Below are 18,682 nucleotides of genomic sequence, written 5' to 3' on the forward strand. Positions count from 1 at the left end.
TGATTGACCGTGTCAAATGCTGCTGTGAGGTCCAATAACACGAGCAGCGCTGATCCGCCTTGATCCATCTGGCAGCAGAGCTGATCTGTGATGGCAACTAGCACAGTCTCCGTCCCGTGCCCACTACGGAAGCCGGACTGGAAGGGATCGAGTCCGGCTGTGTCATTTAGGAACTGCTGCAGCTGTTCCGCTGGTGCCCTCTCCACCACCTTGCCCAGAAACGGAAGGTTCGAGACTGGGCGGTAGCTAGAGGGAAGCGAACGATCTAAGTCTGGTTTCTTCAGCAGCAGAGACACCATCGCCTCTTTTAAACCCTCTGGAAAAACTCCTTGCTCAAGGGAGCTACTTCTTATATTCAACAGAGGTTAACGTAATCCCTCCAGGCAAGATTTTACTAGCCAGGAGGGACACGGATCGAGGGAACAGGTGGTCGGCCTAGTCGCAGTCATGATCCTATCGACAGCCTCTGCGTCCAGCGGGGTGAACCGGTCAAGGATGTGCCCAGCGAGTGGCCACGGAGTCTCAAGTTCACTTACTGTATCAATCGTGGCAGGGAGATCCCGGCGGAGAAGCGAGATCTTGTCTGCAAAATAGCTCTGGAAAACCTCAGCAGAAGGGGCCAGATCGTTATTGTTTGGGACAGAAGGGATTGTTGTCAGGGATCTCATAATCTTAAATAATTGTGCTGCGTGTGAGCTCGCAGACGCTATCAAGGAAGCATAATAAGATTTTTTGGCCTCGGTGAGAGCATGCTCAGAAGACTCTCTGAAATTCTTATAAGTAGATTCCGATTCTCCGATTGGTGGGAAGTGGGTGGTAATTTTTCTCCTTTTTTTATTATCTGTTTTCCTACTTTTCTATCTTCTCACAAACATTCCCCCTCTTTCGATGTAACCTTATAATATTCTAATAAAAATCATTTTTAAAATAAACATTTCTGGGGGCCGAAGGCCAAAACATCTGGGGACCCCCAGGTTGAGAACCACTGCCCTAGATGGATGGCCACTGAGGGGAAGCAAGGAGGAGAGATGGACACGCACATAACCATTGCAGCTGTTTTCAGCTCTACTGCCAACCCCCGACCCACTTTCCCAACCTGATGACCTTCCCTCAAAATCTCCTTCTGGAATCAAAGACTATTTAGAGGAGGAGGAGGAGGAAAGGAGACAACGAAGGAGTGACTATTGGCAAGTGTTTGACTATAACAATATAATACCCTGTTAACATATTGCATACAGACAGGGATCTCTAACCGATATAGACAAAGAGATAACCCAGAAAACAGGAAGGAAGGAAGGAAGGAAGGAAGGAAGGAAGGAAGGAAGGAAGGAAGGAAGGAAGGAAGGAAGGAAGGAAGAGGAGGAGAAACAAGAATGAATGGGAAAGCGTGCTTTTTGAAACAGAAGATAAAAGTGCCGTTCTTCTTGTGACGAAAGAGGCCCAGTCTCCGTGCCATCTTGATTTGTCATTTTCTGGATCAGAGAGAAAAGAGGAGGGAAAGGAGGGAGGGATTTCAGCGTGGCCTTGAATCCAAGGTAAGTCAGCACAGCTCCCTGATTTATCAAACATCCTCCTGAAGCATTGCCAAAAAGAGGAGCTTGTTTGCAAAAGACATTCATTTGAAAACTTACCAAAATACGGCATCTATGGGATAAAAGCGCTTAAAGAAGAAATCCAGCGTTCAGTTGAAACCTCCTAAAATGGAGAAAGGAAAACAACATAAGAAGATGTTGGCTGAAGGTACAGAAGTGATGAAACCACTGGAAAATCTGAATGGATTAATCCATAGTGTCAACAATAAGTTGGATCAACTAAAGGCCATTTTGAAGAGATCTCTAGTGGCCCCCAAAGAAGGACAATGGAAACTGGGAAAGCAGGATGAGATGGGGGGGGGGGGCAAAGAAGGAGGAGAAATGGAAGGAGAAACGGAAGGTAAACAAAGTGTCACGAAGAAAGAATCCAGAGGGAACCAGGACGGAATGGACGCCAGGCAGAAGTCCAGCTGGAACAAGAGAGGCCTCCAGTCAAGGCGCGAGAGGCCTGCCATTTCCGTCCTGAAAGAGGGGACCGGTCAGTCCAGTCAGGAGAATCTCTCGCTCAGCTCTGGGCTTCTCACTCACCGGCCTGAGAGAGGGAGGGAAAAGGACCAGATCTGATTGGAGGAGGGGAAGGTTGGGCTGGAATTACTCCGTCCAGTGATGAAGCATCAAAACTGAATAGAGCTGGTTGTTGTTGTTACATTTCTACCCTGCTGTGTCTTCCCAAAGGGACTCAAAGCGGCTTGACGTAAAAGCATATGCAATTCAAACTATGCAATTCAAAATATAGAAATATGCAAACATCAAAACAGAATTAGACACAAACAGCACTAAAAAATTCACAGGAAACATCCATCAAAAATATTCAAACACCACAACACCCCCTGACTTGATCTTCAAAACCTCCGTCTTCAAAAGCCTGTCCGAATGAAGAAGTTTTAGCAGAAGGAGAACAGGGAGGGGGGGGGAGGGGAGGGAGGGGGCCATTCTGGCTTCCCAGGGCAGAGAAGTCGAACTGCGTGTCTCAGGCAACGTCCACACGCCCAGCCTCCTTCCTTGGGACCATCACCCCTCCCCCCCTCCTCCTTCAAGAGTCCGCTTTGGGCAGGGAAGGAAGGAGGGAAGGAAGGAGGGGAGGGAGGGGTCTCCAAGGGGGAGGAATGAAGGGCTGCCAAGTGCCTGCCTGAGGGAGGGGGGGAGGGGGGGAGGGAGGGGGCCCCTTCGGCACTGCCCTCTGGCCCCCACGATCACCTCAGGGCACCAACCGCTGCTCTGGGCCAGAGTGAAGAGAGAGGGGCCGGAAGACAGTCCCACCTTGTCTCCTGTGGTAGGCGAATAATATAATGCAATGTATTGCTCCCCATGCTCTATTCTGCTTTGGTTAGACCACTTTACCTGGAATATTGTGTCCCATTCTGGGCACCACAATTCAAGAGAGATATTGACTCTAAGCTGGAATGTGTCCAGAGGAGGGCGACTCAAATGGTCAAGGGTCTGGAGAACAAGCCCTATGAGGAGTGGCTTAAGGAGTTGGGCATGTTTAGCCTGAAGAAGAGAAGGCTGAGAGGAGACATGATAGCCATGTATAAATATGTGAGAGGAAGCCACAGGGAGGAGGAGGAGGGAGCAAGCTTCCTTTCTGGTTCCTTGGAGACTAGGACGCAATGGAACAATGGCTTCAAACTACAAGAGAGGAGATTCCACCTGAACACGAGGAAGAACTTCCTGACTGTGAGAGCCGTTCAGCAGTGGAACTCTCTGCCCCGGAGGGAGTGTGGTGGAGGCTCCTTCCTTGGAAGCTTTTAAGCAGAGGCTGGATGGCCATCTGTCAGGGGTGATTTGAATGCAATATTCCTGCTTCTTGGCAGAATGGGGTTGGACTGGATGGCCCAGGAGGTCTCTTCCAACTCTTTGATTCTAGGATTCTAGGATTGTGTATACATACAATATTTATAACATTATAATGTAATACAACATAATCCTAATAATACTAATAATAATAATAATAGTATGATATTATAAATAAACATACATATTATAGGACATGTAACATTACTAATAATATTACAATACTATGGTGTATTACAATAGAGTAATATATAATGCGGATATAATACACTGTATGTCTTTGCCTCTTGTGATCAGCTCTGAGTGGGGCAGAGAGGTGTCCTCAATGAATTGATGGAGAGACACAGAGTTGGGAGAGGCTCCCAAGGTCCCCCAGCCCAGGAAGGAGGAGGGCACAGCACAAGCCCTCCCCACAGATGGCCACCCATTCTGCTGAGAGACCCCCGAGAAGGAAGGAAGGAGGACCCCCCCCCCCGCTGGACTCAGCCCAGGAAAGCCTCCCCAGTGTCCAGGGTGGTCAGGGCAGGAGAGAGGTCATCCATCCCAACCCCCTTCTGCCAAGCAGGAAGGCACCGTCCGATCCCTCCTTAGAGATGGCCATCCAGCCTGCACTTAAACCCTGCAGAGAAGGAAGGAAGGGAGGGAGGGAGGGAGCTCCTCCGAACTCCCAGGCAGTCTGGGGGAGGGGGGGGGACCCGGACCCCAAAGGCCATCCAGCCTGTCCCCATCATGCTGCCCCATTTCTAAAACATACCTTATAAGGAGGTATTTCCCTACCGCCGAGTCTAACCAATGGCAGAGAGCAAGCCGCGTGGCAGAGAAGGGCGGGCACGGACAATGGCAGGTGAGGCCTGAGCCAAGCAGGAGAACGGAGGCCGTGACTTCTTCCTTGGACGCAGGCGCCACGTCTCACTGGCCTTGGTGGCTGCCACGTCACTCTCTCTCAGGCGCCGCCCTTGGCTCCTCCCCTTCCTCCTCCCGCTCTCTCTCTCTCTCCCTCCTCCGGAAGTGAGCAGCTCACGGGGAAAGGCTTCGCCCGAGCCTCCCCCGCCCCTCTAGGAAACGGAGGCCGGCCCCTCTCGCTGCGCTTCCGCCAAGACCAAACATGGCCATGGCTGCCGCGCGGGGGCTGGGTGCCCAGAGAGAGGCGGGGCTTCTTGGCAGCACTGGCCAATCAGGAGCAAGAGCGCCTCCTTCCTTCTCTTTGGAAGGCTCAGCACCCGCCCGCCCGCCCGCCAATAGGAATTCGCCTCCCTCTGTGGCGTCACCGGTCTCCGGGCAGAAACTCCCCCGAAGGCTTTCCTCCGCCCTTCCTTCCTTGCTTCCTTCTTCTGCCCCTCCTGAAGAGAATTCCCATTGGGATGCGCCAATGGGAGTGGGCCCCCGCTGTCCGCGTCACCAGTCTCCAGGCAGACCCGGCCTCCCAAGAGAATTCTCCCTCTGGCTGCTGCAGCTGCTGCTACCCATGCCTGCCATTCAGAGGGAGGGAGAGGGAGACCGGCCAGGCTGGAGATGGACCACACTCTCCCCCAATGACCACTCAGCCCAATCCTCAAGCCTGCCCCCCCTCCCTCCCTCCCTCCCTGTTGGACGGGGCTCCTGTCCTGCTCCCCTTCAGTCTCTCTCTCTCTCTCTCTGTATCAGAAATATTGGTTGAATGGATGCACTTCAATCTAGGCAACTGGACCTGTAGCTTAGCAGGACTCAGGGTTAGTTGGCCTCAGACTGAGAAGGCCTGAGTGAGAGAAGCCCCAGGCTGAAGGCCTCAGGTGTCAATCTACTGTGTGAAGCTCCTGTGTCAGTTTGGTGTGCGAGAGGAGGCTGTGTGAGGGCAAAGCTGTTGATCTGCAAGAGGAAGAAGCCCAGATTGAGATCTTCCGGGGAGGCCCTGCTCTCAATCCCGCCTGCCTCACAGGCACGGCTAGTGGGGACGAGAGATAGGGCCTTCTCGGGGGTGGCTCCTCGGCTGTGGAACACCCTTCCCGTGGACATCAGGCTAGCCCCCTCCCTGCTAATATTCCGCAGGAAGTTAAAGACCTGGCTATTTAAGAAGGCATTTGATCAATAGTGCAATGACTGGCAATTGACCATAGGAATGGAACAGCGGAATGAGATCGGATTGTGGCTTGACGATGAGACGTTTCGGAATGTAGTAGTAATTGCAGTATATAAGCGCAGTAAATAGATAAATAAATAAATAGCCTGTTCGGCCAGGAAGGAAGGAAGGGGAAGGCCTGGGAGTGTGGAAGGAAAGGGAAGCCAATGGAAAGGGCAAGGGTCCCAAGGCTGAGCCCTGCCCTCCTCAGAAGCAGGACAAGAGGAAGTCTGTGTGGAGGGAAGAGGGAGGGTCCCTCGGGAAGGAAGGAGAGGGCAGGGCCCACCCCCAAATACTCCCCAGAGGAGGAGGAGGGAAGGCACCTTTCCCTTGAGGAGTCTCAAACTGAACTGACACCGCTCTCCCCCCTCTCTCACTAAGACCATCCTCTGGCCACAAACCAGCCTCAGCTATGGAACATGTCTGAGGCCGGGCCAGGAAGGGGGGTTGCTGGGCGGGGTGGGCCCAGGAGGGCCCAGGAGGGGGGGGGGGGCAGGAGAGAGAGAGTGGGGCAAGTACGCCCCAGGGGGGACATCATGGGGTTATCTACGGGGAATGGGCCGGAGGTGCCACTGCCTTGGTCCTTTCACTGTTGGCTGCTGCTTCCCGGCGAAACTGCAAGTCCCTTCTGGTATGAGAATTGGCCATCTGCAAGGACGTCGCCCAGGGGACACACTGATGTTTTGATGTTCTACCATCCTTGTGGGACTTGCAGTTTCTCAAGTCGCTCCTGATGCACCAAAACATTTCCCAGCAGTGCAATACCGCCTAAACAGTATAATTTCTCCAGCGGAGTGGGGCGTAGGCATCCCGTGATAATGCGTCCTGTCTCACTCAGAGCCACACCCACTGTTTTAACGTGGTGAGATGTGTCCCTCACTAGGCATGCATACTCAGCAGCAGAGTAGCCAAGCGCAAGGGCAGATGTCTCCGCTGTGTCTGGTTGTGATCCCCAGGTTGTGAGCACCTCTTACTCTAGAGCGGAAACAGCAGGTGGCAAGTAAGAGGAAGGGAAGCGCACGCTGGGGTGGGGAGCCCGTGGGTGGGGAGCCCCCTCCTCTCTAGAATGGCCCGCTTTCCAGCGCAGAGTCCTGGTCACAGTGTCACAGCTTCTGGCCTTGTAAAGGAGCTCATCTCTTGGAAGCAACACTCTTCAGTTCTGACTTGGGGGTTGTATTCTTGACTTATTTGCTACTTGTAAATATTTACAGGTCTTCTTTTAATATATAAATACACCCTCTAACAGAATAAGTTCACACAACAAGGATGGGGATGGATTGCATATGCAGACAACTATGGCAAGGCCTCTGTAAAATACGACAAACAAATGACAAATACATATAAGTCAGCTCCACTGGCTGCCGATCCAATTCCGAGCACAATTCAAAGTGCTGGTTTTGACCTATACAACCCTATACGGCTCCAGTCCAGCGTACCTGTCTGAACATATCTCCTTCTATGTCCCACCTCAGAGTTTAAGATCTTCTGGGGAGGTTCTGCTCTCGGCCCCGCCTCTGTCTCAAACACGTTTGGCGGGGACAAGGGTCAGGGCCTTCTTGGTGGTGGCCCCCCTGCCTGTGGAATTAACTTCCTGGGGAAATTAGGTCATCATCATCCCTCCTCACCTTTAGAAAGAAGGTATGACCCCAACCAGAATCCCTTCTTCCAATATCTTCAGCCGCCTTCTTCTGAGGTAAATCTTCTTCTCAATAAATGGACATGAGTCTTGATTATAAAGAACTGATCAAGGAAATATTTATTTCAGGATTCACTGACAATTCCAGGCACTGGCTTGCCTTTTTCTCCCTTCCGCTTTCCCCTGAGCTCACGAGCTAATTCCTAATTTAAAGAGGCCCAATTGACTCTGTAAACACGCAGGCTGAGGACTTAAACCCCCGGGTTCAGGGTCTCCACACACCAGAACCCAACTTCCACTCTTGTCCGCTGACTAAAAGGAACGCTCTCTTTCCAAACGCCTGCCCCGGCCGAGTGGCAGTTAGCTCCGCCCCTTTGGCTTCTCTCACTTGGATACATTCTCACAGCCGGTTCCGTCGCTATGGCAACGCCTCAGCTCAGGCGACACATCAGCTGGCCTGCACTTACATCGTAACATTAATCAACATTTCTAAAACATACACTATAATTAGCTATTTCGTTACGGCCTCTAACCAATGGCAGATAGCAAGCCGCGTGGCAGAGAAGGACGTGGACATACAAGCCGCTCCCATCCTTCTCTCCAGATTCCGTCCCTGTCATGCCATCTTCTCTGTTGTCTTAACCCTTGAGATTGTTGTGCTGTGAACACGTGTCTATTAAGAACTGTCTCATGACACGTTGGAGGTGAGTGTCATGCATCCCTATCCACCTTTTTCTACACCACAGTCAGGAGGTCACATGAACCCAAAAAACCATTCCGTGGCCGACCCCTCCCTCCCTGCCAAGGAAGAAGCCCTTCCTTCTTTCCTCACCCTGTGGGTCTCTCCCCAGATGCGTTTTGGCCTTCACCTCCCAGAAATCCTCACAAATGGTCAACTGGCTGGGATTTCTGGGAGTTGTAGGCCACAACACCTGGGGAGAGACCCACAGGGCGAGACCCACTGCTCTAAGCTAAACACACCCAGCTCTTTTGAGACATTCCCTACAGCCCGTCTCTGGAGATATTCTGGCTTGTCCATATCCGCCTTGAGTTGTGCTGCCCAGAACGGGAGACAGAGCGATTGCAGGTGAGGTCTGAGCAAAGCAGGAGAAAGGAGGCTGTGACTTCCTTGGACGTAGACACCACGTCTCCTCTTGGCACAGCCTGGGATCACGTTGGCATTTGTGGCTGCCACATCACACTCGGTTTTTTCAAAATAATTTTTATTCAAAGGCAAGAAAGAAAAGCATGTTTATACAAATTACAATTTTGGGATTTTTGGAAAGGAATCCTTAACAAACATGAAAGACTGAACAACACACAACGACATAATAAGAACAAAACTAAGAGAACAACAGATCAACACAACTCTTGCCACACAGGGATTTTTATCTGTATTTATTCACTTTAAATGCTGTTCTATATTTACTCTTCCATTTCTAAATATAGTAAACTAAATATAGTAAATGTTTCTAAATAAACTCATTCCTAAAACCCACAATAAACAAATGTCCCCTCATTGTTATAACTCGTGAATTATTCATCGGTCCCAATCTCGTTTCATAGAATCCTTGAGTTGAGAGAGACCTCGTGGGCCATCATCCGGTCCAACCCCATTCTGCTAAGAAGCTGGAAAATTGTATTCAAAGCACACCCTACAGATGGCCATCCAGCCTCTTCTCCAAAACCTCCAAAGAATCAGCCTCCACCACACTCTGGGGCAGAGAGTTCCACTGCTGAACAGCTCTCACCGTCAGGAAGTTCTTCCTCATGTTCAGGTGGAATCTTCTTTCTTGTAATTTGAAGCCATTGCGTCTACATCTCCTGGGCAGCAGAAATCAAGCTTACTCCCTCCATTTCCCCCCAAAATAAGACAGTATTTCTTTTTCAAGAAGACACACTATGGCTTATTTTCAGGGTGTGTCTTATTTGTATATCCATGGCCAGGACTCCAGTGCTCAGGTGGAGAGGAGGAGGAGGAGGAGGCAACCCAGGGCTTGGTCCCTCCTTGGATGAGACGCCTTCCTCCCTTCCTACCTCAGTCTTTCCCCCTACTTTCCCAGCACCCCTTTCCCACCCCCGCCTTCCCTTTTTCCAGTTCCCCCTTCCTGTCCCAGTCTTTACTATCCCCACCTCAATCTTTCCTCCTTCCCCAGTTGCCCCTTCTCACCCTAATCTCTCTTACTTTTCCAGAGACCCCCTTTCCACCTCATTTTCCCACTTTTTCCAAACACTCATAGAATCATAGAATCAAAGAGTTGGAAGAGACCTCATGGGCCATCCAGTCCAACCCCATTCTGCCAAGAAGCAGGAATATTGCACTCAAATCACCCCTGACAGATGGCCATCCAGCCTCTGTTTAAAAACTTCCAAAGAAGGAGCCTCCACCACACTCCCTCCGGGGCAGAGAGTTCCACTGCTGAACGGCTCTCATAGTCAGGAAGTTCTTCCTCGTGTTCAAATGGAATCTCCTCTCTTGTAGTTTGAAGCCATTGTTCTGCGTCCTAGTCTCCAAGGAAGCAGAAAACAAGCTTGCTCCCTCCTCCTCCCTGTGGCTTCCTCTCACATATTTATACATGGCTATCATATCCTCTCTCAGCCTTCTCTTCTTCAGGCTAAACATGCCCAGCTCCTTAAGACGTTCCAACCATTCCAACTTTTTCTCCGTTTCCTGTCCTTGTTTCCCACCCCCTTCCCAAGTCAGTCTTTCCCACTTTCTATTATTCATATACACACAGCATTTTCCCCAAAATGTACACTGTAGTTAAAATTGTATTCTATTATTATATCATTTATTATTTTACTCTATTGCTGCTACATTATTTTATTGTTATTATTATTTATTTTTCTCTATGTATTATTCATATTTATTTTTCTCTATTTATTGTTATTATATTTATTATTTTACTCTATTTATTGTTCTTATTATTACATTTATTATTTTGCCCTATTTATTATTATTGGAGGGATACGTAAGCACATTTACACTGAAGAAGGTTAAAATAATGATTTAATCAGAGTTGGACAGTCTTATCTTAAATTACAGTTTTGTGCAATTATTCAGAAACATTTAACCTATAGATGCCTCAATGAATGTAATTTTATTGCCATCTATTTTTATTTTTATTCTTGAAATTTACCAATAGCTGCTGCATTTCCCACCCTCGGCCTATACTCAAGTCAATACGTTTTCCCAGCTTTTGTGCTAAATGAGGTGCCTCGTCTTAAATTCGGTCGGCTTATACTCAAGTATATACGACATGTAGCTACTTCCCTGTGTGGGTTCTTTGATGGATACGCAGATGTCCACTGTGACTGAAGCTCTTTCCACATTCCATGCATTTATGTGGCTTCTCCCGTGTGGGTTCTTTGATGGGTACGTAAACTATCACTCCGAATGAAGCTCTTTCCACATTCCATGCATTTATGTGGCTTCTCCCCTGTGTGGATCCTTTCATGGGTATGCAGACTTGAACTCTGACTGAAGCTTTTTCCACATTCAATGCATATATGTGGTTTCTCCCCTTTGTGGATCCTTTGATGGATACGCAGATGTCCAGTCTTACTAAAGCTCTTTCCACATTCCATGCATTTATGTGGCTTCTCCCCTGTGTGGATCCTTTGATGGGTACGTAAACTATCACTCCGAATGAAGCTCTTTCCACATTTCATGCATGTATATGGCTTTTCCCCTGTGTGGGTCCTTTGATGGATACGCAAATGTCCACTCTGATGGAAGGTCTTTCCACATTCCATGCATTTATTTGGCTTCTCCCCTGTGTGGATCCTTTGATGGGTACGTAAACTATCACTCCGAATGAAGCTCTTTCCACATTCCATGCATTTATGTGGCTTCTCCCCTGTGTGGATCCTTTGATGGGAACGCAGATGTGAACTCAGTCTGAAGCTCTTTCCACAAACCATGCATTTATGTGGTTTCTCCCCTGTATGGGTCCTTTGATGAGAGCGCAGATTTGCACTCTGACTGAAGCTCTTTCCACATTCCATGCATTTATGTGGCTTCTCCCCTGTGTGGATCCTTTGATGGGAACGCAGAGTCCCATTTTCACTGAAGCACTTTCCACATTCCATGCATTTATGTGGCTTCTCCCCTGTGTGGACCCTTTGATGGGAACGCAGAGTCCCATTTTCACTGAAGCACTTTCCACATTCCATGCATTTATGTGGTTTCTCCCCTGTGTGGACCCTTTAATGGGAACGCAGCTTTCCACTTTCACTGAAGGTCTTTCCACATTCTATGCATTTATGTGGTTTCTCCCCTGTGTGGGTCCTTTGATGGATACGCAGAGTCCCACTCAAACTGAAGCTCTTTCCACATTCCATGCATTTATACGGCTTCTCCCCTGTGTGAGTCCTTTGATGGATACGCAGCTTTCCACTTTCACTGAAGGTCTTTACACATTCTATGCATTTATGTGGCTTTTCTCCTGTGTGGGTTCTTTGATGGATATGCAGAGTCGCACTCCGACTGAAGCTCTTTCCACATTCCATACATTTATGTGGCTTCTCTCCTGTGTGAGTTCGTTGATGTGTAGTAAGAGAACTTCTCGCAGTGAAACATTTCCCACAATCCATACAGTTATGTAACTTCTCCCCTGTGCATGATTTTGACAAGGAATTCAGATTTTCCATTCTTTTACATTTATGATTCAAATATTATGCCAGAAGGTCACAGGTATTTTCTCCTGATTTCCTCTTCTCCGTCTTTGTATTGCTCTAGTTCATTTGAATAAATAAATTACCAAGCCCCACTGTTTACAGCACAATCCTCCCTTTCCTCCTTGAATACACAGCTATGTAGCTTGAAATATAATTTCTCCAACTTATTTCTTGTGAGTGCTGTGTAATTTCATTTCTGACCTAAGCCAAAGGGAGGTGTTCTTCTCAAGGTTTATTCAGAGGTTACCTGCCGGAGAAACGAGAGGAAAATCTTATCAGGAGCAGAGCACAGAAATACCTCATTGAACAATAAGAACAATAGCTTAGTGCTGTAGCAAATGCTGGAGAAGAAGGGAGAAAGAGCGGTCCTATTGAGAAGAGCCTCTGCCTGCTGAGAAGTACTTTAACACTTGCCCAACAAAGAGCAAGCCCTGCAAAGGGGAGAGTGGCCCACGATTCTCTCCAGGAGATTATTTGCACTGCAGTGTGTTAAGAGTGTCATCCAATCTTTGCAAAGGAAGACTTCTCACAATATGGTCAGCGCAGAAAGGTCTAAGGTCACAAAGCGTTTCCTGCCTAGATCCCGCTTCCTCACATCCCAACTCAGATCTCGAGTGACCACCTGTATGGACAGACCATCCCAAGTGATCAGTCTTGGGGAAAAAAAATACTTCATTTCTTCCAACACAGGAAAAAATATTTTCTTGCTCCTGACTTTCCCTGCAGCGTGATCTCCGCTCCACGTTTCTAAGGCAAGGCACCTGGAGACACTGAGAGCATGTTCGGCCGCAAAGTTACTTGACATATACATCCTTACAAAACCTATACCACAAAGTTATGTCACCTCAGGCTCAACAAATGCAAAGAGAAAACCAGAGGAAAATGCAAACTTCTCCACTGACACCAATAAATCAGAGATAGGGATGCAGAAGCAGAGGGTGGAAGCCTAGCAGCAGTACATGAGAGAGCGGCCGTAGAGGAGACGGATGGGTGCACCATTGGGAATCCTGATGCCCTCCAGATGTTTCTGCACTCCAAGCGCAGTCCTATTGAGAAGAGCCTCTGCCTGCTGAGAAGTACTTTAACACTTGCCCTGCAAAGAGGGGAGAGTGGCCCACGATTCTCTGCATGAGATTGTTTGCATTGCAGTGTGTCCAGAGTGTCATCCAGCCTTTGTAAAGGAAGACTTGTAATCATATGGTCAGCACAGAAAGAGCTAAGGTTGCAAAGCGTTTCCTGCCTAGATCCCGCTTCCTCACATCCCAACTCAGAACTTGAGTGACCACCTGTATGGGCAGACCATCCCAAGTGATCAGTCTTGGGAGAAGAATACTTCATTGTCTTGTGTACATTTCCTCAAACTCAGGAAAAAATATGTCCCTGACCTTCTCTTTCCCTGCAGTGCGATCCCTGCCCCACGTTTCTAAAGCAAGGCACCTGGAGACATGGAGAGCACATTAGGCTGCAAAGTTCCTTGACATATTGCACTCTTACAAAACCTATACCACAAAGGTATGAAACATCACGCAGAAGAAATACAAAGAGAATAAGCCAAGAACATTACAAACATAGAATTATAGAATCATAGAGTTTCTAAACCAAGGCACCTCCCCCATGTTAGTGCACAAGCTTCAAAATACACCTGAAATTCTGGTAGGGACAGCCCCCCCCCCCCCCTTTCTTTGCATTAATTCATATTGGGTATTTGACCCTTGCTTTCTTTCCATTCCAGATTAATTTTGTAATATCTTTTTCTAAGTCTAGAAGGGTGTGATTTACGTGGAGGGTGTCACGTGTTCCTTTGGGACCAAAAGGTAGAGGAGAACGTCTCCAACCCCTTTGTCAGGGCAGCTCTATTAAGGAAAGAGATGGGGAAAATACCAAGGAAGATTGGATATGGAAAGGCCGCTCTGGCTTTCCCTAGTTGAGGGTCCCCACAGAAGAGAAATCTCCATGCACACATGGTAGACCTATAAACATCTTCTGAGGAAGCAAAATAATATTTGGATCCTAAAACCACTCAATGAGTTAAGACAAGAGGGTAAAAAAAATCTATCTTGGTTCCAATATAGACAAATAATGGACAGCTATAAGGAAGACAAAAGAGACGGATTTGCAACACAAGAATCGGTATGAGATATAATAAGGTCGAGAGAGAGAAATAATAATAAAGATAATGTACCAAAAACGATTAGAATGGAACACGGAAACAGAAGAGATACAGGAAAATATGATTCAATGGGCTGAGGATATTGACCGCTCTATCTTATCAGAGGAATGGGGAAAAGTGTGGAAACCAAAATCAAAGTACTCAAGATCTATAAAAGTAATAGAAAATTGGTACAAAATGTTCATCCCGACAGCTACAAAAACGAGGGAGAAAGGAGCCCCGGAAGCTCCTCCCCCTTGCGCAATTCCATAACGAGAACATGACTTAGCCAGAACGCAGCCCTGCTTGACCCCACGTGTGGCACCAGTTCTGCAAGTCAGCTGGCCTTCCTCAAAGCATCCAATTTGGCAAACATTATTGATGTATGGATGTCTAATTAGAAACATTCGATATTCAAAGACCTCAACTTGGACTTCTGGTTTAGGAATGGCAGGAGACTAAATGATGAAAGGCTCTGTCTGTAGTCGTTAGCAAGAGTAGTGCCTCCAACGAGCTCAAAACGAGGGCAGGAGTTCACCTGGCAACACAGAAATAAGCCAAGGAGAAGTGCAGACCTTTGCAAACTTGGCGACAGTGATGTAGATGGGCTAAACTGTGATGTTTTGGGGGTCTCCTGGGGGATTCCAGCTCCCTAGATCGGTGGTTCTCAACCTGTGTCCCTCCAGGTGTTTTGGCTTACAACTCCAAGAAATCCCAGCCAGTTGACCAGCTGTTAAGATTTCTGGGAGTCGAAGGCCAAAACATCTGGGGACCAACAGGTTGAGAACCACTGCCCTAGATGGATCGGCAAACCAGACACTCTCCACATCAACACTGTCAAAGAAACAGCAAGAAATACTGTTTACCCAACAAGCAGAAAGAGATTGCATATATTAGAAACCAATACTTTCTAATTTATTTTCCAGATCTCCAGACTGGGCCACAGCAACGTCTGGCAGGGGACGGCTAGTGATTTGTAATTTTCTGGATCAGAGAGAATGTTGAAGAGAATTGAAGAGAAGTCAGCACAGCTCGATTTATCAAACGTTTTCCCGAAGCATTGCCAAATATAGGAGCTTGTTTGCAAAAGACATTTATTTGAAAACTTACCAAAATATGACATCAATGGGCTAAAAGTGCTTAAAGAAGAAATCCAACCTTCAGTCGAAACCTCCTAAAATGGAGAAAAGAAAACAACATAAGAAGATATTGGCTAAATATACAGAAGTGATGAAACCACTGGAAAATCTGAATGGATTAATCCATAGTGTCAACAATAAGTTGGATCAACTAAAGGCCATTTTGAAGAGATCTCTAGTGGCCCCCAAAGAAGGACAATGGAAACTGGGAAAGCAGGATGAGATGGGGGGGGGGGGCAAAGAAGGAGGAGAAATGGAAGGAGAAACGGAAAGTAAACAAAGTGTCACGAAGAAAGAATCCAGAGGGAACCAGGACGGAATGGACGCCAGGCAGAAGTCCAGCTGGAACAAGAGAGGCCTCCAGTCAAGGCGCGAGAGGCCTGCCATTTCCGTCCTGAAAGAGGGGACCGGTCAGTCCATTCAGGAGACTCTCTCGCTCAGCTCTGGGCTTCTCACTCACCGGCCTGAGAGAGGGAGGGAAAAGGACCAGATCTGATTGGAGGAGGGGAAGGTTGGGCTTGAATTACTCAGACCAGTGACGAAGCATCAAAACTGAATAGAGCTGTTTGTTGTTGTTGTTACATTCCTACTCTGCTGTGTCTTCCCAAAGGGGACTCAAAGCGGCTTGACGTAAAAGCATTAGTATGCAATTCAAAATATAGAAATATGCAAACATCAAAACAGAATCAGACACAAACAGCACTAAAAAATTCACAGGGAACATCCATCAGAAATATTCAAACACCACAACACCCCCTGACTTGATCTTCAAAACCTCCCTCTTCAAAAGCCTGTCCGAAGGAAAAAGTTTTAGCCAGAAGGTCATCAGGGAGGGAGGGGGGGGGGGGGAGGAGAAGGCCAGCCTCTCCCTGCCTCCTATCTGTGGGCAAATCAGGCGGGTCTCACTCTTCCCCCTGGCCCCCTAATTGGGGGAAGGGTCTCTTTCCCCCCCCCCAACCAGGGTCCTTCATCGGGACCACCGCCCCTCCCTCCCTCCCTGACCCTCCTTGAAGGGTCTGCTTTGGGCAGGGAAGGAAGGAGGGGAGGGGGCTGCAAGGGGGAGGAATGAAGGGCTGCCGAGTGAGTGCCTGCCTGAGGGAGGGAGGGAGGGAGGGGGCCCCTTCGGCACTGCCCTCTCGCCCCCATGAACACCGCAGGGCATGAACGGCTGCTCTGGGCCAGAGTGAAGAGAGAGAAGACAGTTCCACCTTCTGGTCTCCTGTGCTATGCGAGTAATATAATATAATGTAATACATTGTGCATACATATAATATTTGTAATATTATAATGTAATACAATATGATCCTAATAATAATAATAATAATATGATATTTTATAGGACATGTAATATTACAATAATATGGCATAGTACAATATAGTAGAATCCTAGAATCCTAGAGTGGGAAGAGACCTCCTGGGCCATCATCTAGTCCAACCCCTTTCTGCCAAGAAGCAGGAATAATGCATTCAAATCACCCCTGACAGATGGCCACCCAGCCTCTGCTTCAAAGCCTCCACAGAAGGAGCCTCCACCACACTCCCTCCGGGGCAGAGAGTTCCACTGCTGAACGGCTCTCACAGTCAGGAAGTTCTTCCTCATGTTCAGATGGAATCTCCTCTCTTGTAGTTTGAGTACTTGTAGTACTATATGAATAATGTAATGTAATATATTGTGTATACATATAATACTTATAATCCTAATAATCCTAATAATAATAATAAGATATTTTAAATATATAATATATAGGAGATGTGTTATTAGTAATAATATTACAATACGATGGTATAGTACAATATGTAATGCGCATAATATAACATATTGTTTGTAAATGCATCTTGTGAGACGGCATAGAGTTGTGATAGATAAATAAATAAATGGAGAGACACAGAGTTGGAAGAGACTCCAAAGGTCCCCCAGCCCAGGAAGGAGGACACAACCCAAGCCCTCCCGGGAGATGTCCACCCAGCCTTTGCTGAGAGACCTCCCGAGACGGAGACACCCTTCTGGACTCCCAGGAAAGCCTCCCCGTCCAGTGTGGTCAGGGCAGGAGAGAGTCGGGAGGGACTCTCTGATACAGAGAGAGAAATGATCAAGGGTCGGGAGAACAAGCCCTATGAGGAGCAGCTTAGGGAACTGGGCATGTTTAGCCTGAAGAAGAGAAGGCTGAGAGGAGATATGATGAGAGCCATGTATAAATATGTGAGAGGAAGCCACAGGGAAGAGGAGGGAGCAAGCTTCCTTTCTGCTTCCCTGGAGACTAGGATGTGGAACAATGGCTTCAAACTACAAGAGAGGAGATTCCATCTGAACATGAGGAAGAACTTCCTGACTGTGAGAGCTGTTCAGCAGTGGAACTCTCTGCCCCAGGGGGAGTGTGGTGGAGGCTCCTTTTTTGGAAGCTTTTAAGCAGAGGCTGGATGGCCATCTGTCAGGGGTGCTTTGAATGCAATATTCCTGCTTCTTGGCATAATGGGGTTGGACTGGATGATGGCCCAGGAGGTCTCTTCCAACTCTTTGATTCTATGATTCTATGTAATGCGCATAATATAACATATTGTATGTAAATGCATCTTGTGAGACGGCATAGAGTTGTCATAAATTAATAAATGGTGAGACACAGAGTTGGAAGAGACTCCCAAGGTCCCCCAGCCCAGGAAGGAGGAGGGCACAGCACAAGCCCTCCCGACAGATGCCCACCCAGCCTCTGCTGAGAGACCTCCCGATAAGGAAGGAGGACCCCCCCCCCCGCTGGATCCCCCCCCCCCCGCTGGATCCCCAGTGTCCAGGGTGGTCAGGGCAGGAGAGTCGGGCGGGACCCTCGAGGCCATCCATCCCACCCCCTTCTGTCAAGCAGGAAGGCACTACCCGATCCCTCCTTGCAAATGGCCATCCAGCCTCGGCTTAGAACCTCCAGAGAAGGAAGGAAGGAAGGAAGGGAGGGAGGGAGGGAGGAAGGGAGGGAGGAAGGGAGCTCCTCCGAAACTCCAGGCAGTCTGAGGGGGGGGACCCCAAAGACCATCCATCCTGACCCCATCATCAGGCGCAGAGAGAGAGAGAGAGAAGGGCGGCTGATCCAGGTGGTCAACAAAGAAAGAGAGAGAGAGAGAGAGGAATATGGCCCGCTCTGGAGGGGAGAAGGCCGCGCTCACCTGGGGGGAAGGGGGGGGGCAGCATGGAAGGAAGGGGAGCAGGGAGGGAGAGGCGGGCTCCGAGGCCGAGGAGGAGGAGGAGGAGGGGGCGTTTCCCGGAGAGAGAGGCCGCCCCCCAGAAGACGGAGCCCAGGCCCAGAAGGAAGGAAGGAAGGAAGGAAGGCAGGAAGGCAGGAAGGCAGGAAGGAAGGAAGGAAGGAAGGAAGGAAGGGCCTTCCACGCAAAGGATCCAGGCCTACCCCACACTCACTCACTCACTCGGGCTCCTCTCTCGCCGGAAGAAGAAGGCCGCCTCCTCGTCAACAGGCCCTTAGACGCCACCCTTAGCTCCTCCTCTCCCCCCCTCTCTCTCTCTCCCTCCCTCCTCCGGAAGTGAGCTCACGGGGAAAGGCCTCGCCCGAGCCTCCCGAGCCTCTCTAGGACACGGACACCGCCCCCTCCCGCTGG

At 48.7% G+C, this 18,682-nt stretch overlaps 2 protein-coding genes across 6 annotated transcripts in view; both read right to left on the reverse strand.

Annotated features, from left to right (window-relative positions):
- The window catches only part of LOC132764002 (zinc finger protein 214-like), a 353,977-nt gene that overhangs the window by 260,215 nt on the left and 75,080 nt on the right, over positions 1-18,682 (reverse strand). For 2 of the 5 annotated variants that reach the window (XM_067464889.1, XM_067464888.1), the window contains exon 1: positions 9-323. The exons of 2 other annotated variants lie outside the window; for them this stretch is intronic. The gene's annotated coding sequence lies outside the window, so the exon portion shown is untranslated. Of the gene's footprint in view, positions 1-8; positions 324-18,682 lie in introns of those variants that run through there. One more of the 5 variants, XR_010909361.1, reaches the window with a different exon arrangement.
- Positions 8,501-11,382, reverse strand: LOC137096235 (zinc finger protein ZFP2-like). The gene has a single exon (XM_067464976.1). The coding sequence runs from the start codon at positions 11,291-11,293 to the stop codon at positions 10,460-10,462; it is 834 nt and encodes a 277-aa protein (XP_067321077.1). The 5' UTR covers positions 11,294-11,382; the 3' UTR covers positions 8,501-10,459.

Source organism: Anolis sagrei, chromosome 2 (genome assembly GCF_037176765.1).
Source record: "Anolis sagrei isolate rAnoSag1 chromosome 2, rAnoSag1.mat, whole genome shotgun sequence".
Classification (NCBI taxonomy): Eukaryota; Metazoa; Chordata; class Lepidosauria; order Squamata; family Dactyloidae; genus Anolis; species Anolis sagrei.

Coding starts and splice junctions, on each gene's coding strand:
- LOC137096235 (XM_067464976.1), bottom strand. CDS start 11,293: ATGGAATGTGGAAAGTGCTTCAGTGAAAATGGGACTCTGCGTTCCCAT.